General features: G+C 51.5%; 7 protein-coding genes across 7 annotated transcripts; 1 reads left to right on the top strand and 6 right to left on the bottom strand.

Annotated features, from left to right (window-relative positions):
• Positions 1 to 828: 828 nt before the first annotated feature.
• On the bottom strand, positions 829 to 5,593 carry STEHIDRAFT_55587 (uncharacterized protein; the record flags this gene model as incomplete). Its single annotated transcript, XM_007302344.1, has 22 exons — positions 829 to 1,038; positions 1,117 to 1,257; positions 1,328 to 1,722; positions 1,786 to 1,855; positions 1,923 to 2,015; positions 2,066 to 2,238; positions 2,290 to 2,574; positions 2,634 to 2,714; positions 2,775 to 2,829; positions 2,885 to 3,450; positions 3,508 to 3,666; positions 3,725 to 3,753; positions 3,943 to 3,982; positions 4,039 to 4,113; positions 4,171 to 4,530; positions 4,584 to 4,662; positions 4,719 to 4,770; positions 4,821 to 4,956; positions 5,020 to 5,049; positions 5,105 to 5,149; positions 5,215 to 5,261; positions 5,313 to 5,593. 22 exons carry the CDS (start codon positions 5,591 to 5,593, stop codon positions 829 to 831), a joined length of 3,402 nt encoding a protein of 1,133 aa, XP_007302406.1.
• Positions 5,594 to 6,590: 997 nt separating this feature from the next.
• On the bottom strand, positions 6,591 to 9,253 carry STEHIDRAFT_167587 (uncharacterized protein; the record flags this gene model as incomplete). Its single annotated transcript, XM_007302850.1, has 4 exons — positions 6,591 to 8,275; positions 8,334 to 8,418; positions 8,474 to 8,697; positions 8,758 to 9,253. The coding sequence occupies 4 exons, from the start codon at positions 9,251 to 9,253 to the stop codon at positions 6,591 to 6,593; spliced, it is 2,490 nt and encodes an 829-aa protein (XP_007302912.1).
• Positions 9,254 to 9,724: 471 nt separating this feature from the next.
• Positions 9,725 to 12,306, bottom strand: STEHIDRAFT_167588 (MFS general substrate transporter; the record flags this gene model as incomplete). The annotated part of the gene is made up of 18 exons (XM_007302851.1): positions 9,725 to 9,752; positions 9,816 to 10,102; positions 10,162 to 10,247; positions 10,300 to 10,350; positions 10,408 to 10,462; positions 10,524 to 10,611; positions 10,671 to 10,704; positions 10,758 to 10,787; positions 10,847 to 11,162; positions 11,217 to 11,246; positions 11,316 to 11,386; positions 11,448 to 11,537; positions 11,596 to 11,661; positions 11,728 to 11,761; positions 11,822 to 11,849; positions 11,905 to 11,931; positions 11,984 to 12,033; positions 12,094 to 12,306. The coding sequence occupies 18 exons, from the start codon at positions 12,304 to 12,306 to the stop codon at positions 9,725 to 9,727; spliced, it is 1,584 nt and encodes a 527-aa protein (XP_007302913.1).
• Positions 12,307 to 12,818: 512 nt separating this feature from the next.
• On the bottom strand, positions 12,819 to 14,585 carry STEHIDRAFT_120469 (thiolase). The gene is made up of 6 exons (XM_007302852.1): positions 14,395 to 14,585; positions 13,974 to 14,338; positions 13,447 to 13,901; positions 13,193 to 13,385; positions 13,025 to 13,136; positions 12,819 to 12,969 (listed from the first exon to the last, which is right to left on the bottom strand). The coding sequence occupies exons 1-6, from the start codon at positions 14,395 to 14,397 to the stop codon at positions 12,931 to 12,933; spliced, it is 1,167 nt and encodes a 388-aa protein (XP_007302914.1). The 5' UTR covers positions 14,398 to 14,585; the 3' UTR covers positions 12,819 to 12,930.
• Positions 14,586 to 14,794: 209 nt separating this feature from the next.
• Positions 14,795 to 15,592, bottom strand: STEHIDRAFT_95331 (uncharacterized protein). Its single transcript, XM_007302853.1, has 3 exons — positions 15,484 to 15,592; positions 15,203 to 15,431; positions 14,795 to 15,151 (listed from the first exon to the last, which is right to left on the bottom strand). Exons 2-3 carry the CDS (start codon positions 15,408 to 15,410, stop codon positions 14,823 to 14,825), a joined length of 537 nt encoding a protein of 178 aa, XP_007302915.1. The 5' UTR covers positions 15,411 to 15,431; positions 15,484 to 15,592; the 3' UTR covers positions 14,795 to 14,822.
• Positions 15,593 to 15,802: 210 nt separating this feature from the next.
• STEHIDRAFT_155627 (S-phase-specific ribosomal protein cyc07) lies at positions 15,803 to 16,798 on the top strand (the record flags this gene model as incomplete). Its single annotated transcript, XM_007302854.1, has 5 exons — positions 15,803 to 15,817; positions 15,876 to 15,942; positions 15,998 to 16,078; positions 16,139 to 16,686; positions 16,739 to 16,798. 5 exons carry the CDS (start codon positions 15,803 to 15,805, stop codon positions 16,796 to 16,798), a joined length of 771 nt encoding a protein of 256 aa, XP_007302916.1.
• A 331-nt stretch (positions 16,799 to 17,129) lies between these two features.
• STEHIDRAFT_77144 (alpha-mannosidase) lies at positions 17,130 to 21,590 on the bottom strand. The gene is made up of 19 exons (XM_007302394.1): positions 21,357 to 21,590; positions 21,253 to 21,305; positions 21,184 to 21,200; positions 21,085 to 21,131; positions 20,688 to 21,024; positions 20,587 to 20,632; positions 20,372 to 20,532; positions 20,231 to 20,315; positions 20,101 to 20,180; positions 19,924 to 20,050; positions 19,776 to 19,868; positions 19,676 to 19,707; positions 19,463 to 19,621; positions 19,056 to 19,391; positions 18,820 to 18,988; positions 17,730 to 18,755; positions 17,600 to 17,675; positions 17,248 to 17,519; positions 17,130 to 17,194 (listed from the first exon to the last, which is right to left on the bottom strand). Exons 1-16 carry the CDS (start codon positions 21,506 to 21,508, stop codon positions 17,983 to 17,985), a joined length of 2,667 nt encoding a protein of 888 aa, XP_007302456.1. The 5' UTR covers positions 21,509 to 21,590; the 3' UTR covers positions 17,130 to 17,194; positions 17,248 to 17,519; positions 17,600 to 17,675; positions 17,730 to 17,982.
• Between the last annotated feature and the right edge of the window lie 86 nt (positions 21,591 to 21,676).

A 21,676-nucleotide genomic window follows, 5' to 3' on the forward strand; every position in this document is an offset into this window, starting at 1 on the left:
CTACTGTGATTTGGTGGCTTGGCGTTACAGTGTTGAAGGTTCGGAAACGCTACAGTCAAGCTGTTCGTTGCTTTGAAGCATGGGAATCCATCGACTGGATCTGCCCGATCACGCAAGACTGCGTTGTGGGTTCACTACTAAGTACAGTGATCTGGTGACGAGTTCGAGATTCGGAAGCGTTACAGTGGGTATCTGCCTGCGCCCATAACCGTCCATAAGCGCCGAGTCTGGTCCTCCGGCCTTGTGAGCATTGGCTCCCCGGCCAGCACCCTAAATGCAACAACAACCTCAAGGCTCAAAACACAATCAAAACATGCACGTATTCATGACCTTCAAGAATGGATATTGGTATTGGTAGACAAGAGTAAAGTAAAAGCATTGATCAGCGCTTCCGTGGGACCAGTGTGGCTGAGCGCCACACTTGACAAAGAAAACCAGCAATGAGCAATGAGCCGAAGCTCGAAGTGAGTAATGTACTGCAGTGTGGATCTAGTGTAAGAACGACTCTATGAAGACGTTAGAACGAACTGAAGGCAGTAGTGTAATGGAAAAATCGCGACACCGGTGAGCAAGCGGACATATGGAAATGATGAAAGGAGAAAGTGTGGCGAAGAGCAAGAGAAGCGAGCAGGGGCAAGGGAGATCGGAAGATCCAAAGTCTAGATCATACAGCACCGTATGAATGTGACGAATCGGGTAGTATACAAGATAAGGTTAGAACGAAGTACGAGCACAAGAAGGAGGATAGGAGCGAAACTACGAGAAGATGAGTAGGGGCTATGGGAAGGGTGCAGGTAAAAAGGTATAGCAGAGAGCGTGCTCGTAGCCTCAAGCCTGGCCCAAGAGCGGGACAGGCCCTGGAACGGCTGGAGGACCTTCAATCTGTGCAGCGGAGGCGTCGCGCATATCTCTCGCCATGGACCAGAGCGAGAGCTGACGATTAATCTCCTCGATAGACTCTATAACTTCGGCGCGCGCAGATACTTGGCCGGCATCGTCTCGAACCCCTTCCCAAAGAACAGCAACACTGACTTCGACCTACACATGGATGACAAGTAGAAACATGAGTCATGACGGATGGACGACAAGTTGTGTCAGAACATAGCGAGGACATACCTTCTCAGCAAGATCGCGAAGAGAACCCTTCAAAGCGGCCCCGACGGATTCCGCGGCCTTAGAGAGACGTTCCATGACGGTGTCTGCACCGTCGTGGAAAATACCATCCTTGTTCTCAGCAATGAACTTGTGGAAAACGGCCTGAATGAATGAAACCAACACCGAATCCGTCAGGAAAAGAGACTCGAACACAGCCGATTCTTTGACAAACCTTCTGGCGTGCCACACTTCCTGTTCCACGTTCCTCCATAGCATCCTCATACCCTTCGACAAGCTGCTGCTGAACATGAGGTGCGATGCAACGCGACACTTCCTTCTGCTCGGCATTCATAGTGTCGCGAACGACATCGAGGATATTCTTGAGCGCGACGCGCGCTTCCTCCATACAGGCCTCGGCCTGCGTCTTGACACGATCCTTCAGCCCCGATGCGGCGGAGGACTCGATCTCCTTCAAAACCTTGGTGATAGTGGAATTTACGGAGGCATCGAAGGAAGCAAACAGATCGGCTTCGAAGACCTTTGACCAGGAGGCTGCGATGTTTCGAGTCATGGGGGAGATGAGCTCAACGTTCAGATCGCGACGGAACGATCCGTGGCGACGAAGGGCTGCAGAGCATGCGTGTAAGTGTTTGCGAGCTGGATTAGATGCGAGGCTCATAGAGGACGTACTGGCACGGTACGATGCCCAATGCATACTGCCAGCAAATTCATCGCTAGTTGCTGTTGCCATTTTTGAGGCCTGATCAGGACAGGTAGAGTTATCGTCAGCCAGTCAACAGCTATTCGAAGGGAAGTCAGGGGCATACCAATTCAGCGCTGGCTTCACATTTCTCCTGGAGGCCTTCCTTGAACTCTTCTTTCAGGTCTTGAACACATTTGTCCACGATAACCCCGAATTCCTGAGAGGAAGTCAATACACGGCCTTCAGTCATTTCGAGAGAAACATTACCTTGATGAGGCGGGGCGTTATCCCCACGGGCTGACCCCAGGCATCGACCTTGGGCGCACGGTCCTCCATGGTCAAGAGACCACGTCCGCCCAATCCATTCCCATAAACGCCGTTCGTCAGTGTCTGGAAGAAGTCGTTATCCATCCCGCCATCTGAACTATCATCCCAGCCTCCTCCACCGAGACCATACGGGTCTTCTTCATCCGAGTCGTAGCCGTCTTCACCGTTGCGGACATAGCCGCTCTCCCATTTCTCTTTCAGAGAGGCCCGGTCGGACTCAGTCACTTCGCCCGCGCATTCGATGTATTGGCGGACGGACTTGGCGAAGGCTTTGAGATGAGTGTGGAAGTTGCGTGCCGCACGCTCGCGGGACGAGACGGTAAGGGTCTGGCACCAGGTTTGAAGGGCGGGTATTCCTGTATCAGCGGCATTCGAGAAACATGTAGGGTCCCCATCGCCCTTGACTTGGCCTTTGAGCCTGACGTAGTCGCGAGAGCTACAGGTAAAAACTGGAAAACGTTTATCCCATTAATATGAGTGCTGTGAGGGAACGGAAAGTGGGACGTACCGGGAAGATCAATCGCAGCATAGTCGCGGAGATTCTGTGTGGGGTCAAAGCTATCGGGATCTCTCTGCTCGGCAGCGGCGTCTAGGACAGAATTGAGCTTCTCTTTCGTGAATCATCGAAAGGTACTAGGAAAAAACTAACCATCGAGCTCCTTGAGACCTTGACGGAAGTCCTCTTTGAGGACGTCACGAGAGAACTAGATGAAACCATCATTAGTAAAATACGAAGGCAGCAAGGGCGTAAGAGCCTACCTCCGAGCGCTTCAAGGAGCAAAAAGCGTTCTTGTCCCTCTGTGCCTTGACCTGCTTCTTCTTGAGATTGGAGAGCATATCGCTGGCCTCTTTCTTCGCCCTCCTTATCTCGTTGAGGCGCTCTCTCCCCGCCTTGATTGCTTCTTTCGTCTCGGTAATCTTCGCTTTCAGACTCTCCTCCGTCACTGGCTCATCAGCCTCCTCGTTCTCTTCGTCGTCATTCTCGGCATCAGATCCAGATTTCGAGGCGTCCGAGCCATCATCATCCTCACCCTTCTCGCTTTCGGAGTCGCTATTGTCCGAGGCGATGAAAGAGTCAAAGTCGTCGAAATCGTCCATGTCAGCATCTTCGTCTTCATGGTCGCTATCACCGCCTGTCTTGCGGCGCTTGGAAGATTTCTTGTCTCCATGGGTGTTCTTGCGTTTCGTACCAGCACTCGCCTTCTCTTTCTTGGAGGCTTTGCCAGTAAGACGGGGTGTGAACTCTTCACCGTTCTTGAGAGCCTTCAAGTGTTCTTCGTACTCCTTCCCCATGGCTCGGACTTGCTTCATCTGTTCCTCGATATCTGTAGATTCGGGTGTCAACATCATAGAAATGCGGTGCAGAGCGGCAGTGGACGTACCTTTGATCGTGTTCTTCGCTTCGGATTCCTTCGACTTCCATTCGCTCGTCTGCTCCTTACACTCGTCGATACGCTCTTCGATGGCCTCGAGCTCTGGCTCCTCGTCGAGTCCCAAAGCACCGATGACCTCAGAACAGGAGATGTCGTCGCACTTCGAGGCTATCAAGATACATAGGTCAGGACGGATCGAGAAATTTTCAAGAAAAGTATAATATACCAATGAATGTGATGGTGTGCGCATCGTAGCTGAAGAACGTGCGTTAGCATGTTTACACGGAGGCTTAATCGTGAGCAAAAGACACGTACTTTCCGTCTAAATCATTGGCAAAAGTGTCAAGGGCGATCAGAATTAGCATTACCTACTGTCAGCATCGACGACGTACCCACTACAAAGAAAGTCAGTACGCTGTAATTGAACATGAGATCTGAAATCACTCACTCATTAACTGAGACTTGAAGGCATCACCGAGGAGGTCTACGATGTGGGATGAATATGACAGCGTTGTGACGTTGTTCTGAAAGCCGACATACCTTTGGCCGTCTTGTCGTCTACGGCACGGGTGATCGGAGCCAAAATCCAAATACAGTTACATTTCTTCATGTAGTCTAGACAAATGCAAAGCATTAGCGGGAAATTTGGAGCAGTGACGATGTATAACGCACCTTTCGCAATGGAATTTCTTGCAGCATTTGCATCTGCCACACCAGGCAAGTCGACAAGTACCGCCCCGGTTGACAGCGCATGGGAGTTGCACCTTACGTTGACCTGACGAATAAGCGGCCAGAAGGCAGGACCCTCCGAATTGTCCTTGTCCTTCTTCGTCTTATCCTTCCCACCGCGGAGTGTATCCATAAGACTAGGACCCTCTTTGGCTTTCGCCTTCTCCTCGTCCTTCTTCTTCTTGTCCTTCTTGTCGCCCCGCTTCTGGTCTTTCGAGTCGATGTACTTAGCAATCTCGTGGGCGAAAGTCTTGGAGTCTTTGGCGACAATCTTCTTGGTAGTGCCTAAGATCTTAGCGATTCCTGGAGGGAGAATGAGATGTCGGAATCGAAGTTGATGTCGACAATAGACTTACTTGGATCACGAGCAATAATTTGGTCGACCGTCATGTTGCCGATTTGATCCTGAGTAATGGAAGGATATACTGCATGGACCTAACCAATACATTATTAGTGATCATTCATTTGCTTCATTCTGCATTCGTGCTCACCTTCGACCAGGCAATGCCTGCGTCGCTGTTCAAATTCGTTGTTCGCTTAATGCTGGAGGGAACTTAGCCTCCGAAACGATGTCATATGACGAATGTACGCACCTTCCGTCTTCGTCGACGAGGTCATCGAGAAGAACACCAAGCTCGTCGCGCCATTCCTTCAAACCGAGGAAGGCAACGTCAGCAGCGATGGTCTTCTCTTTATGGTAAGCAATCTCCGTCACGACGGCGGTACAAGCTGGATATATGCGTTTAAACAGTTGAGATTTCAGTGTCTCTCTAAGCTAGATATTGAGCGCACCTCTCATTCCACTGGTAGGGACGATGTTGTCTACGAAACCCTTGTCAGGAAGAACTTGCATGGTGAGTAAACAAAGACACATTACCATCCAAAATCGCGTTCAGGATAGAAGATTTCCCAGCGCCAGTAGCTGTGTGGAGACGATGGTTCTGTGTCATTAGATATCTAGACATGAAGTCGAAACAAAGCACGTACCTCCGCACACAGCGATCATAGTCGACGGCGCGCCTTGGCCCTGAAGACTGAAGGAGTGTCAGGCTCGCCACTTGGTCTAAGATCCTGGAATTACTTACCTCTCGATCTCGCGCAGCCAGACGTCCTTACGCATCTTGCTGCCTATCTCCATCTTCTTGACCTTGGACTTGAGATACTTGACCATACCAACACCCTCTCCTAACGCGTTCTCTGGGGTGTAGGGAATATCTTGAGCAGAAGCATATGAGGTATAGGTCTTGGGCTTGATGAGTTCAAGATTGGAGTGACTCCGTTCAAGGCCGGCCTTCGTAGGTTGAAGCGCATCGGCAGTCGGAAGAGTGTCCGACCGCTTTAAAGGTGCGCCAATGACACCCTGCATCATGATACTCAGTGTCGTCCGTCTCAGCACCAATAGAGCCTACTTACATCGCTGCCCTCGGGCTTCACGCGTCCGGCACCTGAGATGTTGCCTGTTGAATTCTGGCGCGTGGGTGAGCCTGCCAAAGGTATGGGCGCTTGGTCCTGTGGTTCCGGCTTGACGAAGGCATTCGCGCTCTGCTGTGAACGACCAACGCGACGCGTCTCGTTATCGGGATACGCGACATGGACAAATCGAAGCAACTCACGGTGGCGAAAGCGTTTTCTTTGGAGCCCATGGCTCTTGAAAGTCGCTATGAGGGGAAGTTGATAGAAATAGGTGTCGGTAAGCAAAGGAGACAAGACACTGTGGTGGTGTGGAAGCAAGAAGCGGAGTCAAGGTCACCGCGACGCGATACGCAATATCCGTAAATTAGGCGGGCGATGATTACGTACACCGACGCGCCTGTGGCTGAGGCGGATCACACCCAAACGCGGTCCGTGTACGGATCAACGTGTCAGTCCGTGTCAGACCCTGGGCCTTCGCCGTCGGTCCATGCACCGCGCATTTCCAGACTATGAATTTGAGAGAAAACTCACCGGTAAAGTGTAATATCACGCAAGAGAGGTCTTTCTGTGTCGATAAACACTCAGTAACGGAGCGGCTAAGGGGAATGAACAGGTCCTTCGACTCGGAAAAAGCTGGTTCCTTATATACCCTATTGAGGCTGCCATTGTTTGAGATTACAAGATGAGTACACCGTACCAGTGCGACGTGCCATCGATACAATAATTTATCCAGACAATGTAACGGCAATATCCGGCATTCGACAGTCAAAGCGAGACACCTCGACAAAGATACGACACAATAAGGATACGACGAACGACTGCAGGAGGTACTCGATAATCACAAGACAGAGAGCAACAAACCTGAAGAGAAAGAAATGTGTCAGATGAAACAATCATATCGTGCTGTAATATCTCTCCGCGTCGCAATCAGGTTCAACTTGAAGCTCAGATCATGATCTCTGAGGAAGCCAATGGTTTCTCAAAGATCGCGCAACATCCTCTTCAGCCCGCCAAACGCCCGCAGAGCGAGTACCACCCATCGCCAGAGTGTCACCACGAGACTCGCGGTCTAATCCCATTAAAAGTGCTCTTCCTTGTAAGCCCCACTGTCCTTCGTGCCCCTCCAGTGCCTCGGTTTCTGTATTATTGTTGTAAGCGTCAGGGATGTCTAGGAAATCCCCATGATCACTCCGCGAAGTCATCAAAGACTGTGTGAGCTGGAGATTTTCCTGTGGTGGAACGGTGTAGTTCTGGCCGTGGTCAGACATATAGTCCATGAATTCGACGCCATCATAGCCGCTTGCATCAAAATTATCGTCGACGCCTCCGGGCTGATAGTGATATTCGTCGTCGGAAACCACGGAGGAAAAGTGCTCATGGGCAGGGTAATCGTATTCAGTATGCATCCCCTGGTTTTCGATGTCGTCACGGAGGGAGTACGGTGTGAAATTGTCGTCTAGAAGGACCTCTGAGGCGTGCCCGGCTGAATCGTCCGGATAGATGGCGAGCAGATTCGATGGCATGAATTCGGCAGAGAGATAGGAGATAGGCAACGATGGAGAGACAGAACAGCGACTGATAGGTGAATATTGACGTCGATGATCCTGCAGGACATTGGCTGTGGATGAATTGTCATAGCGAAGCATACTCGAGAGAGATGTTTCCAAGCAAGGCTGATAGCCAGCAAGATCCGTGAGGGAGGTGAGGTCTCGCTCCAGAGAGTGGGACGACGAGCAAGCGCGCTGAATGAGTGGAGCTGCCATGGGGGAAGGTTGTCGTACAGAGTGCACATGATGGGTATGACCGTAGGAAGATAAAGAGCCTTTCTTGTCTTTGGAAGGTGTGGATATCAGGTTATTACGAGTTGGCTGTAATGACGTTGGTGGAAGATACGCCTGCTCATTGAAATGCTGTGACTGAATATTATGAGGCACTGTCTTCGACTCCACCAAGGGAGATTGATCTGTGAAAAACCTGGAACGCGTAGCCAGAGTAGCCCTTTGCTGTAGGGCATGCTGAAGGACCTGAGACGCAGATTCAGAGGGGCCTAGAGAAGAGTCGGACCGCACATGTTCTACGTGCAAAACCGCATTCTGAAGAGCGGTATCAGGAAGCTGAGGATCTTCGGAGAGTGTTTTTGGATGGAAAGGCGCAACAAGAGCATCAAGAGGATTTGAGCAAACGTGGTTCAACGGAGAGGGCGGAGCATTTCCAGTGTCTGAGTGATCGGCCGCATTAGCGCTTGCAACGGAGATGCCTGATCCCGAAGGCAAGAGACGGTCCTCTATCTCGATGTCCCAAACTTCAGAGGCTGTGTGACGACTTGGAGAGTGCTGAGGAGTGTGCTGAGGAGTGTGCGAGCCGGCGTGTCTCTTTGGAGCACTTGAGCTAAACTGAGAAGGCGGTCCTTTAGACACCCTAGCTTTCGGCGATGGTCTCGTGGCACGTGCGGAGGCTTTCTGCTTCACGACCCTGTGGGAAAAGAGAGGCGGGTCTGGATGTGTTGGTGAGCTGGAGGATGTCGTCGACGCGGAGTCGTTCGTCTCGTCTGAAGAAGGCTGGCGGCGTTTGCGAGAAGCAGATTGTCGAGTACCACGAAGAAATAGATCCTCGGAGAACCCATATTGATGATTTCCTGAAGCAAACTCAAGTCATTGATATGTAGACGGTGTTGCCCGAAATATGGACCATACCTTTGGAAAACGACTGCTTCCTGGCATCAGCCTTAGCAGATGCCTTGCCCCTCCCGAATACGCCCGGGGCAATTCTTGGATCGAGCTATGCGTTCAATCAGACCACAAGTGAGGGCAAACATATACTCTGTACAACGCACCGTAAGCCTATGTTTCCCTACATTGGTTGCCGAGAAACCATGCATAAGAGCAAGTCCTGCCGGCATCTTCGGAGCCTTGGCTTTGGTCTTCTTGCCCTTGGATTTCTTCAGAGTGATTCGCTCATCGTCGCCCTCGTCTACCCCTGTCTCGGATGGAGGTTGTGGAGCGGTTGGCTTCATGATCTCGCGCCTCGCACGTTTTCGCTCCCTTCGTTCAGTGAGATCTGTGTGGCGACGAAGGAGTATGAGCATGGCATAGCGGAATCGGGACGCGAAAAACATACGATGCGTTTGCTCGTCATCTGTGTCGTGCGCCGGGCGTTTCTTGAGTTCCTTCTCCGAGTTGCGCTTCTTGTTTGCTATGCGTTTGGGCGATAGGGCTGCTGGTCGTGATATGGCCTTCGCGGGTGGCGGAGATCGCGGCGGGGAGGTGCCCTTCTTTCTGCTCGTCTTCGTACTGATACGGGCGGTTTCTTCAGATTCTTTCACCTTCACCTGCGCAGCATTGATACGAGTACCGAGTTTGTCCTTTGGTTCGATGGTCCGAGCCTTTAGAACTGGCGTATCAAATCCAGACGTCCAGACAGAGGCAATAGGTGGGATAGGGGCGTTTGCTTTGCCCTGGGTCAGTTCGTTCGTGTCCCAGGATTCTCGAGCCTGACGACCTTCCGTAGCGTGAACTTTGGCAAAGCGAGCTTGTGATGTAAGATATGAATGTATATCTGGTCCCTTGTGTTGTCCGCACGAGCTCAGAGCGCGCAGATTCGGGGAGGTGAGCATGATGATGGCGGGTACTGTCTCGCAGCGGGCGTGAGATCCCTGACCTGTGGATAACATCGAAGGCAGATCAGTTCACACAAAAACAAAGTGTGTTTGGAATAGATGACTCACGAGAGAAATGAAGTGAATGTGAGTGCAATCAAGTAGTCGGACGCTGAAAGACCTCGCGCGGCGTGCGGTGAATGAGTCCCGCTGGGAGTTCTAAGCCGTTGTAGGGAAAGAGTACGAGTTTACCTCTTCAACAACAATACAGCTCAGTCCACCTTCAGTTTTACAGGAAGAAAGTGGCTTGTCGTAGCTGAGAGAGCAGCGATGAGTTCACTCGAAGATGATGGCGGGCGCACAGCGTGGGAATATACTGCCGAGAAACGTCACTTCATCATTGTGGCGCAGGATAGTCGTATCTGTGTGGCACTTGTATTTCATGCGGTCATGAGCATATTGTACATGCAGTCCAGTAAGCGAACCCTTTCAGGCAGTGTACACAAAGTATGGGTTCCTATGACATCCAAAGTTCAGATTGATTCCGTAGTAAATCAAGACGACCAAAGAAATCACTCACTGTCCATCCGTCAAATCCAAGAACGCATGTCTTTCGCGCTCCTTCTGTACATCTGCGTCCGTCCACCCATTACGCGCTTTCTCCGCTTCCAAAGCCGCGCGCTTCTTCTTGTTGAGGCGAAGGTTGATAAACCGAAGTAGGAAGCAGATGAAGAGCTGTACAGTGAGGAGGACCATGATGGCTACTTTGCCGGGAATGTAGGCAGGGGCATCCTTCGGCTGGAAGATTTCGGTACCGATGATATTACCGATGCTGAAAGTGAAGAGTGTCATGGCATTGATGGTTAACTGTAGGAGGAGATGAGCAACATTTAGACAGCGCATTTTCCGCGAGTACAGGAACAAACCTTCTTGGTGTATCCACTGGTATTGCTCGCATTATAAGCGTAGACAGTCGACAGAGCACTTCCAAACGTCTGAATTAGATATGTTGCTGATCTGAAGTTAGTATTTACATGCCTTACTGGATCCGAACGAGGACTTACCGAACAACAGCACGCCTTTCTTCCCCGAATTGTTGAGCCCGATAAGCATAGCTGTAAACACCGGGGTTAGTATATCGCCCTGCGCCGCATAACAATGTTCCCACTGACCAGTCCCAACGATGGTTGGTATAAGCGCAAACACGATTGGCAACATGCGCTCTCCCTGATGATTATGGGCGACGTCAGAAAAGGTTATACAAAGAGTTTTATAACGGGTCACTTACTCGTTTGTCAGAGTAATAGCCACACGCGAGGGTAGTTATAGCAGCGACTGCTCCACCCGGTGTGCTCAAGATTAGTGTTTGTTTGGAGCTATCGACGAGCGTCACAAACATCAGCAAGCGAACAGCTCAGGTTGCAGTGATGCTCACGTGTAGCCAAAGCTCTTGACAATGATGTTGCTGACTATACAGTGCTCAGCAGAATTCGTAAAATCAGGGTCGACACGCAAGACGTACAGTTACTCAGGGCTCCATTCGGTATACTCGCTGGAGAATGCAGCATCAGTCCTCTCATCGTCCCGAACAAACAGCGAAAAACAACGCACTCAACAACGTCGTCAGAACGATAAGCCACGTCCTGAGATCCGTCACAGCCTCCTTAATCTGCTCAAACTTCACCTTCTTATTCTCCGTCCCACCCTGATCATCACGAACGCGTTCAAGCACGGCGATCTTTTCTTCCTCGCTCAAGCGCTTCGCATGAACAGGAGAATCGGGCAGCCATAGTAGGATAGCGACGCCCACGAGGATTGCTAGTCCACCCAGGAGGAGGTATAGGATCTTATAGGGCGCGATATGCTTTCCGTCGTAGAAGGAGATGCCGTAGGCTACAAAGCCTCCGAATATTGCTGTGAGGCCGTTCTAGAGTAGACGATCAGCGCTCGATTAGAACGAAGTGATAAAAGTGGGCCATACCATCACGTAGAACCATGAAATACGGGAAGCCTACAAGTACATGCGTATAAGTAAATTATGAAGTTGCCACTTTGTGCGATGCGGAGGGAAACCACCGACCTGTTCGTCCTTCTTGTAGAACATCGATATAACAAGAATGAGAAGCGGAGCAACGCAAGACTCAAACATTCCTACATTGAACTCAGTCAGTCATGAAGCGGAAAGAGAGGCATGAATATTATGCGAGCGCACCAAGTAGGAACCTCAGGGCAAAGAACGAGCTGAACGAAGTCGCTGCGGCGTGCAGCATGAGCACGATGCCCCACAGTATGATGTTACCACCTGAATTAAGAGCTGCTTAGGACCGAAGCGCGACACAAGCGAAGAAGATTATACCGACCGAGATATTTCGCCAGTCGGAGTTTTTGGGAGATGTACACCGTGGGGAACTCCCAGACAAGGAAACCTACAGTAGGTCGCAACGTTGATCTGTCTATATAGTCTCGAAAGCTGGGACGTTGTTAGCACGAACCTAAGTAGAACCCCATCGAGATGAGGTTGTATTGCTAGAGCCATGGTCAGTCCGGGTCACTGCATCTTCAGAAAGTTTGGAGGCAGCAACATACCTGCCCGCTTATAGGGAAGTTCATAATGCTGTAGAAGAGCGTGAAGGTTGGCTCATGCATCCATAATGCAACCTATTTCCTACCTTGCATAGTTCAAAGAGGTCTTGTCCCTGCACATGTGTGAGTTGCTACGATACGTGACCAAAATCAAGTAACACTCACAGAAATTGCGTGAAGTAAACTGCTGCACACAGCGGTGGTATCCACCAATCCTACGGGAACGGACGTCAGCCTCCCGCCTTCAAGACGGTGTCAGGATCGAAGGCGCTCACCAGCTTCCTCCTCAGCTTCTTGTTGAACTCGTCACTAAACTCAGCCTGCCTCTCTCTTCCGACCAGCCTCAACGCCTCGTCCTGTTGACTCAGGTCCGACTGAGACTCGAGCACGGTCACATCCGCTTCATGTTTCTCATCCAACGATCCGTCCTTCGAATGCCCCCGCTTCTCTACTCCTGAAGAAACACCATGGTCAGCGAGAGAAGACATGATTCTTAGTCGGCGACGGGGTTCCGGGAGAGCGAGGAACGAGGAGCGCGAGAAGGAAGTGAATCGACTCACGGGACAGGAAACGAGGTCCTCAGGCTTTTAAGAACTCAAATCCTTCGTCGTCCATGCTATTCCGTCGTCAATGCTCCCACTCCTTCATAGATTGCACCCGTGATGACGTTCAGCGCTCAATCTTCAGATAACCTAGCTCTAAAGAATGGTGCTGCTTCTCACCAGGTACTTGTGTTTGATAACGCACGGCAGAAAGACGGCAGAGCGGAATATCAGCATGCGGTGTAGGTCCACCACTGAGAAGCTAGCATGTCCGGCCATGGGGAAGTGTTGATGTTCATCGAGCAAGGAGGTGTTCCGCGAACGATGCCGCATTCCGAGACGCTCTGATAAGGCGATGGAAGGACCGAGACGACCTTGCATGAATTATGAGCCGTGATCTTGGCATCGACGACAGTGTTCAACTGTTCCCATGCTTTGGAAACGAGAACGTCACAAATCGTGCAGAAAATGGCAATTAGACCATGCAAAGCATTAAATATTCCGGTGTATGAGCTCTATAAGAACAGGACGGACGACAGCGAAAAATACAGTAGTGAGCTTCTCCTTATTTTACAGCTTCTGGATAACGACAGCAGACGCGGCACCACCCTGTCGTAGAAGTGCGATTAGCAGGAGAATATGAAGGTAGAAGGCGGCAACATACCCCGTTGCAGATACCGGCAGCACCGTACTCGCCAGACTTCAGTGAGTGAACGAGGGAGACGATGATACGAGAACCGGAGTTTCCGATAGCATGACCGAGAGCGACAGCACCACTGAACAAGAGATACTGATTAGATTACGACAGACATCAAGATGATGTTCGACTCACCCGTTGACATTGATCTTCGCTGGATCAATCTGGAGAACCTTCTCTGCTACCCGAACGACGACGGAGAAGGCCTCGTTGATCTCCCACTGTGCGATGTCCTCTACAGAGAGGCCAGCGCGCTTGAGGGCAATGGGAAGGGCGTGTGTAGGTGCCTCGGGGAAGTCGATTGGGTCGACACCAGCATCGGCGTAAGCTGTACCGAGACGCTCAGCGATACGCTCCGATACTTTCGGAGATAACATTGAGACACGTACAGACGACCTTGGCCAAAGGCTTGATGCCGAGCTCCTTCGCCTTCTCTGCAGACATGAGGATAAGAGCGGATGCACCGTCGTTCAGGTTAGATGAGTTCGCAGCGGTGATGGTACCACCCTTCTTGAAGCTGGTGGCAAGGGTAGGGATCTTCTCGAAGATGACCTTCTTGTACTCCTCATCCTCCTTTACGATGGTGTCGCCCTTCTTGCCCTTGATGGTGACGGGTGCGATCTCAGCATCGAAAGCGCCAGCCTTCCATGCACGGTCGGCACGCTTGTACGACTCAATAGCGTGGGCATCCATGGCCTCGCGGGTAATGCCATGCTTCTCAGCGGTGTGCTCGCCACAGTTGCCCATAGCGAAGTTGTTGTAAACATCCCAGAGACCGTCAGACTCGACGGAGTCCTTGGTCTGGAATTTGCCGTACAAGGGGTTCTGGCGGGGGAGGAGGAAACTGAGACACGGAGGCAAACATAACAATAAGCCGAAGGCCATCGGATAAAGAGGAACAAGTACTGAGACTCACGGAGCGTTGCTCATGCTCTCCATACCACCTGCGACAACGACGTCCTTGTAGCCAGTAGAAATGGTCTGGGCGGCAAGCATGATCGATTTCATACCGCTAGCGCAGACCTTGTTGATTGTGGTCGCATCGGAGGTGGTCTTCAAGCCAGAAGCGAGGGCGACCTGACGGGCGGGAGACTGACCGACACCAGCCTGGACGACGTTTCCAAAGTAGACCTCCTGAACGACAGAGGGGTCGACCTTTGAAGTCTCGAAAGCATGCTTGAGGGCGATGGCGCCGAGTTGCGGTGCGGTCAGGGTCTTGAGAACGCCGTTGAGGGAGCCGACTGGCGTGCGGGACGCGGCGACGATGACAACTTCGGTGGACTGATATATTGATTGGAAATCAGCGAGTAGAGTATCTAATCTTTGGCCATACTCACCATGGTGCGGGCAAGAGAAAGTAGTTTGCGGGAGGAGGAACGAGGGGATGATGTGGCCAGGCGTAAGCTGAACATTCGTCTTTTATACGCGCGCGGGCGGCTATGACGCGAATAAACCGGTTCAACGATTGAAATGATACGATTCAGTATTGTGGTATGAACCAATCGTACGACTGCAACGCCCGGTTGAGCAGGAGTGCTGATATCGCCGCTGTAATCCGCTGGCTACCGCTGAACAACAAACGCAGTGCAAGCGGGGATGCCGCACCAGCTTTATACGCATCCCCATCCGGCGTCCGGTGACGCTCAACATGTGAATCGCCTCGCCTCTCCCTGCGGCCGTACGCGGTTCCATTTTCACAGACTCAATTCGACAAATTAGAACATTTCAGTCCACAGTGCGAGAGAAAGAACAGTTCGAATTTGTACTACGAATGCAGGTCGACCGTACTGCCCAATACCATAAACCAGACTTCCATCCATCTAACCATGCTGACCTCTTCTGACATCTCCTGCTCACTCATCGTGCTTTCTGAATTGATCTCCTCCGTCAGCTCGGCGATGGCCGAGGCCGTCTCGCAGGGATGAATATACCATGACGGCGTTCCCAGTGTCGGATGGTCACCCTGCGACAGGAGGGGCAAGTTCTGGTCGGGCAGGCTGAGGGCGAAGGACGTCGTGGCCGAATTCTCTGGAAACGAGTGGCGGCGAAAGAGGCTGGATTTCAGAATGTCGGCAAGGGGAAGTGGGGAGCCGGCTACATGGGGTTCAGCAAAATTTGTGATGTTGACCGAGGAGCAGAACATACTTGAATCATGAATAGTGAAGTAAAATGCAGGTACTTGAAACGTTGGCGAGAACACGACACTTTGATTGCAAACTAGGTGATCAAGCGCCGGAGACGCAGAGGATTCTGTGTCGTCGGGTTCCTCATCGGTTTCGGGCAGCAAGTCCTCGTCCGCGTCATCTAGGGCGCTATGTCGTGCGCGCGTAAAAAGGTGGACAGTTCGAAACATGTAGCCATATCCTGGTACGAGCTAACGCCAGCAGTCAGAAGTGGCACCACACCCAGCAGGAGAGTAATCGCACAGGATGATTTTTCCACTCCCATCCTCGGTGTTGAGCAGCAATCAGACCCGAAAGACCAGCAGCGTTGTATTTACAAATAAACGCCTTTGCAGCGAGCTCGAATTCCGGGCGAGTGAGCGTCGAGGAAGAGAACATCAAGGGTGAAGTGGCGTGGGAACTAAGCTTTACAGCTGGAGAAATAAGGTTCTCAGCCACCGCTGCCCAGGCTGGACGTTGCTGCTGCCGCCAACGCTCGCGCCGTCAAGCTACTCAAAACAAAAGCCCGTCCAAGTGCCGGCTCGCGGTTCCATCCTCACCGCAACACATTCCTTGACCCAGCATGGCTGTAGGAAAGGTACCGTGCTTTTTCCTACGTCGATAGGCCCAACCCTTACAGAGTTGTTGTCTCGTAGAACAAGCGCCTTTCCAAGGGCAAGAAGGGTATCAAGAAAAAGGTCGTGGACCCCTTCTCCCGAAAGGGTGCGTCTTGCTCGTTATCGAATTACCCATTGGTTCTCATTCACGAGCTCTTCAGACTGGTATGATATCAAGGCTCCTTCAATGTTCGAGGTCAAGAACGTGGGGAAGACCCTTGTTAACAGGTCGTCGGGTCTGAGTGCGTGGATCTCATCTTCTCATTCCCGTTCCATCGTCTAACCTCATCCGCTGTCTCCAGAGAACGCCAATGACTCGCTCAAGGGCCGTATCGTTGAGTTCTCTCTCGGTGACCTGAACAAGGATGAGGAGCAGTCTTTCCGCAAGGTCAAGCTGCGCATCGACGACGTCCAGGGCCGGAATTGCTTAACCAACTTCCACGGAATGTCCTTCACCTCCGACAAACTTCGTTCCCTCGTCCGCAAGTGGCAAACACTTATCGAGGCCCACGTCGACGTCCGGACGACCGACGGGTACCTTCTCCGTCTTTTCGCTATCGGCTTCACCAAGCGTCGCCAAACCCAGGTCCGCAAGACCACCTACGCCCAGTCAGCGCAGATCCGGGAGATCAGGAAGAAGATGTTCGAGATCATGACCCGGGAAGCGTCGAGCTGCGACTTGAAGGAGTTGGTCCTTAAGTTCGTTCCCGAGGCTATCGGTCGTGAGATCGAGAAGGCCGCACGTTCCATCTACCCCCTCCAGAATGTCTACGTCCACAAGGCGAAGATTCTGAAGGCTCCCAAGTTCGACGTGTCGAAACTCATGGAGCTTCACGGGGAGGTCACTGATGTGCGTGTTTGTTTTGTTATCATTTGCCTACTTTTGCTGACGTTCGCTGCAGGAGACTGGCACACGGGTGGCGAAGGACTTCAAGGAGCCGGAGGTTCTCGAGTCTGTTTAAAATCGTCGTCTTTTTGTGTTTCATCTGTATTGCATGCATCTTTCCTTTTCTTATGGCGGTAGTGTCCTTCTATGAGCAACCATGCGTATGACCATCGTCTCCTCCTCTTGCCCGCGTCATTAGTTCTTAAGCGGTCATACACTCCAACGAGCTCTGCACCTGTCCATCTGGCATCTGTGATGCGATATCCGACGCTGGTCGCAAAACTTTCAACGACATAAAATTGAGATCCCATATGTCCAGATCTGCGATCTTATCTGAATGGCAGTAATAGAGATCTGCAAAGATCTGCTAGACATCGGTTCGTATGCTACCTTTGCTTACCTCCTACCTACACCATGGCCGACATTGCATACTTGAAGAGCTTGTTGAGGCCATATCCCGACTTTCCTAAGAAGGTTAGAATTTCTGCCAGCCGTCCTAATCGTAAGGCGTCCTCACGAAAATACAGGGCATTGTTTTCCTCGACTTCCTCCCGCTCCTGCGAGACCCGATAGCTTTCGAAACACTGATCACAAACTTCGTCCACCACCTCACCTCGCACACCATCCCCAACTCTCCCAGCAAAAAGATTGATGTCGTCGTCGGTCTTGATGCGCGAGGATTTTTGCTTGGTCCGATTATTGCGCTGAGGCTTGGGGCGGCGTTCGTGCCGGTGAGGAAGCGGGGCAAGCTCCCGGGAGAGTGCATTCAAGCTGAGTATGAGAAGGAGTACGGTGTGGTGCGTATCATCCCTGTGATTTATTACGCTAAGCTACATATACTGAAAATTTTGAACGCTTTGATTACCCTTGTGTATAGGATGTTTTCGAGATGCAAGCCGATGCCATCGCAGCCGGACAAACCGTCATTGTCATCGACGATCTCATCGCTACTGGTGTGTTATATGACATCCTTCCTATACCCTCACGGAATTAATGGACATGAACAGGCGGCTCCGCGAAGGCCGCTGGTGAACTCATCACCAAGCAAGGGGCCACACTGCTCGAATCCCTCTTCATCATCGAGTTGACGTTCCTCCAAGGAACCAGCAAGCTCAACGGCCCCTCTTACTCGCTCATCAAACTAGACGACTGATATAGTTCTCTTCGTCATAAATTATCTGTACCATCCCTTATTTTCCGCTCACAGAGGCGAATGTAGAACCGCGGCGGCAGACAGCAGACAGCAGACGAGAATCGAGCCTATACCATTAGTCTTGTATTGAGTAACGGATGCCCGTTCAGATATAGAACACGATTAGAGTTCGGTGCAGTCGTCGATGATGACGTCGGTGTCGGAACCTCCTTCGTCGTACTCCCCCATCCGGCCGGCTGTGCATCTCCCGTCGACTCTAGAACGACCATTGGCTGCCCCAACCCATGCGTCTCCGCCAAATCCAGCATCGCGTTCAGTTCCTTCGAGTCCGCTCGCCGCAACACGGTGATGACCACATCGTCCAGCGTATCCCCGATAGCGTCTAGTTCGTCGTCGTCGGCGCCGGGGTTGATAGGTAGGTCTTCATCTGTAAGGACGACGACGCCAGACGCTCCCGCGAGCTGTGCGAACCGCAGCTTCTCGAGGAATGTGCAGTCACCGCGCTGGACGACGATAGCATCGTCCAAGTATTCCTGATCGTAGTGGTGACACCCTAGCGGGTTGCTTAGAGGAGCTCGTACGAGAGCGACGCCTTCTCCGTGCGCGAAGCGGAGTGGATAGCCGTTCGAGTCTACGGCGGAGAAGGGGTTTCCTCCGAACATGGCCGTGTGGCCCGTGATGAGCATATCTGTAGAGGCTCGGTGGACGGCGGGTTGGAGTTGTCGCTTGGGGTCTACGAAGTCGATGAAAAAGTGGAGGTCGACGTCAGGTAGACGAGGCTGAGATGTGGGTTGATCCTGCTTGTCCTTCGATGCGGCAAAAGTCAGGGCCGAGTCGTTGAGGTACACCAGCTGGCCAGTGTGGATCGTGTGAGGTCCCACTGTGGACAGAATCGTGGTGTATGTTAGTCTTGGGCGCGTGAAGAAAATGTGTGATTGACGAACGTTTTGTAACATCGTAGCCTTTGCCGTCGAGACGACTGACGATGCGCGCGCGGAGACCAGAGACGTTTTGGACGATGTAACCGTCAGACACAGGAGTGACTTTCTTCATGCTAGGACTGAGATCCTCAACCGTCGAACGACCGTCTGCCGATAATATGAAGTCATACGACTGTTTTCCAGACAAGAAAAGGTCATATGAGTCCCCAACCACGTCAAGCAGTCAAAGTGGCACTCACGAAGAGGTCGACTCCCGGCACGTCGCACCAGCCATTACTATGCCATGCGTACTCTTCATTCGCAAGGAATGGCGTCCCGATGAGATGCCTGACGTACTCCACGTCTGGGCGGGAGCCGATGCCAACCATTAGCCCGTTCTTTGCATCGACGCCAAAGAACATTGGTTGATATGCCGGGCATTGGTAGTTTTCTTTGCCGCGAAGCTTGCGGACCTTGGGAGAGACGGGCTTCAGATGTTCGTGGCCCAAGGTGAGGAGGTGACCCTCTGTCGTGAATACGTAGTTGGATCCATCCGAGTGGAGACTGTTCGATTCGTCAAATAATAAATAGAGATACTGTCGCACTTGTCAGTGCCCCCGTGCAGACATATAGTGGTAAGTTCAGCGAGATAGTCAGGGATGCCTACCTTTAGTGTTTCCGAAAGCACAAATGATTCCATTCGATCGTCGCGAGTGTTGTCTCGAAGGTCTTGAATCGAAGAAAGCCCGCAGTCCACTTTGGATCTGAGGGCAAAGTCGTGAAGGATCCGCTCCCCTATATCTAGGTATATGGTGTCGTGCGTTGCCTATACCGGGGAGTCTTAGTGATTGACTGTACGCTTTCGTGCCATCCGACGTACCCGATAGAGGTACCATGTGGACTCGATAAATTCTGCGAAACATCAAGTTGTCGATTCAAAAAGGAGTTTCCCGGAAAGGGGTGAGATAGCGAAAACTGACCTGGACGAAGTGGAAATTGTAATGAGGTGGCAACTCGGAAATTCATATCCCATATCTCTGGTAGCCCCGAATGTCGTTTCCAGAGATGCCAGTCTAGGGGGAAATACATGAACAATTACGACATTTCGCAAAATATACAACGACTTACAGGTCATGTGCGACTTGATAGCGTTTTCGATGTCTCCAGCAAGCACTTGTAGGCCAGGCCAAAACGCGGCCAGGGAGTCCATCGTGAAATACGCCACGTCACCGGTGTGTATGTTGACCCGACGATACTAACAGGCAAGTCAGGCAAGTTGATTCGCTAGAGTTTGGATGCTCTTACCCAGAATCCGTCTGCCGATCGCGCATATCTCATTATTGCGGCATACGAATCGTTCCAAACGTCGAGGAATTCGGGTTCACCTGGTGGAGCGTTAGCATGGAGACACGAAGACGATAAAGATGGGGCATACCACTCATAATATACCATTTCAGAGCATATTCGAAAAAGGAATCGATGCCAGCGCCGATTCCACTAACTTCTGGATATGTCCAAGCCTATGGAGGAACAAGTGGTCAGCGTCGATAGGTGAGGAAAAGAGATGATTATGAACCCCAGTCCAAATGTTGATAGTGTTCCCTACTAGTCCTATGTCCGACTTACGATTCCAGATGGCAAAGAAGGCCTTTTTGGCAGCCTTCTCAAATCTGTCATCGCCCGTAAGACGGCTTAAGGTGGCGAACTCGAGGATGAGGGAACCTGCCCCGGCGGTACCTGTTATGAAGATTTAAGATTATGGGCCACAGGCGAGTCGCTGAACACACTGACAACTCTCGATACTCTCGCCTCTTTGAAGGCCACTCCGCAGGTTTATCTACTTGTATCGATGAGGTGAGGTCCTATCCCTCGTAAGCACTAGGAGGACATACCCTTGCGAATGGAATGCCGGTCGGGGTGGCAAATGCTCTTAACAACCTTTCACCAAGATCCTTCGACATCGCCAGAAGTTCGCCTTGGTACCATGGTAGATGGAATGGTTGGCCCGTTTGGTTGGCGAAGATATGTGCAGAAAGAAGACCACCGAGGACACGGATGTTCGTTTCAAAGACTTGAGGTTTCGTGTTCACGTCGAAGGATACCCATTGGATTACCTTTTGGACGGCATCCTCGAACCCAGCCTTATCGTTGAGAACCACAAGCGTATCGAGTGAGTCAACAAGAGTGACAGAATAGTTGCCATCGACATCATTGTAGGCAATGTTCTCTCTGGGGCATCAGATAGGGTCAATATTTCGGGATACCGAGGTGAAGCACTGACCCACTCACGGAGAACGCCAATCAGGTCCGCGACCGCGACATGATAGGGGAGCAAGCTGACAGAGAGAGTCAGACCCATGCAATCATGGAAACGAGAACGCTAGGTACCTCATCCATCGGAAAGGCTTAAAGAGACATTTTAGATCGTGTACATGGAAAGAGTTGGAGAGCACGAACCATGCTTCATGTAATTATCGTATCCATGGTACCAGAGATCGCGAACTTGATTTCTATAGCCTCATTACATTCCGCGCAAAGGTTTAGTCTCTGAGACAACATACCGAGTATCCAACTTCCGTTGAGAGGTCCATTGGGCTGCATGAACTCCGATGCCACCGGTGAGAGGTGCGTTGCCAAATGTCCATCTATAGGCCTGGAGAGAGAGAAAAAATAAAACGAGAAACGTCTCTGGCCATCGCATGGGCGAGTACATGCAGTAGCAGTGCCAATAACAAGACGGTGAGGAACTGAACCAAGTTGTGTTCACGCTCACAAAGCAGATGGTTCAAGCAGACGTGGCATTGACAGACGCTGTGGCGGGGTGGCCAAGAACTCGCGTCGGACGCAATAACATTCATGACGCGCTCACGGCTTTTGCCAT

This window comes from Stereum hirsutum (genome assembly GCF_000264905.1).
Source record: "Stereum hirsutum FP-91666 SS1 unplaced genomic scaffold STEHIscaffold_5, whole genome shotgun sequence".
Lineage (NCBI taxonomy): Eukaryota > Fungi > Basidiomycota > Agaricomycetes > Russulales > Stereaceae > Stereum > Stereum hirsutum.

Excerpts from the sequence above, each read along its gene's own strand:
- STEHIDRAFT_120469 (XM_007302852.1), bottom strand. Across the intron at positions 13,902-13,973 it reads GAGAGCATGAGCAACGCTCC|TTTCCTCCTCCCCCGCCAGA; the intron begins GTGAGTCTCAGT and ends TCCGTGTCTCAG. Across the intron at positions 13,386-13,446 it reads GCCTTTGGCCAAGGTCGTCT|CTTACGCCGATGCTGGTGTC; the intron begins GTACGTGTCTCA and ends GTCTCGGTACAG.
- STEHIDRAFT_95331 (XM_007302853.1), bottom strand. The coding sequence starts at position 15,410 with ATGTTTCGAACTGTCCACCTTTTTACGCGCGCACGACATAGCGCCCTA. Across the intron at positions 15,152-15,202 it reads CTTCACTATTCATGATTCAA|CCGGCTCCCCACTTCCCCTT; the intron begins GTATGTTCTGCT and ends AACCCCATGTAG.
- STEHIDRAFT_77144 (XM_007302394.1), bottom strand. The coding sequence starts at position 21,508 with ATGTACTCGCCCATGCGATGGCCAGAGACGTTTCTCGTTTTATTTTTT. Across the intron at positions 20,181-20,230 it reads GAAATGGTATATTATGAGTG|GTGAACCCGAATTCCTCGAC; the intron begins GTATGCCCCATC and ends ACGCTCCACCAG. Across the intron at positions 19,622-19,675 it reads CCACATGGTACCTCTATCGG|GCAACGCACGACACCATATA; the intron begins GTACGTCGGATG and ends TCCCCGGTATAG.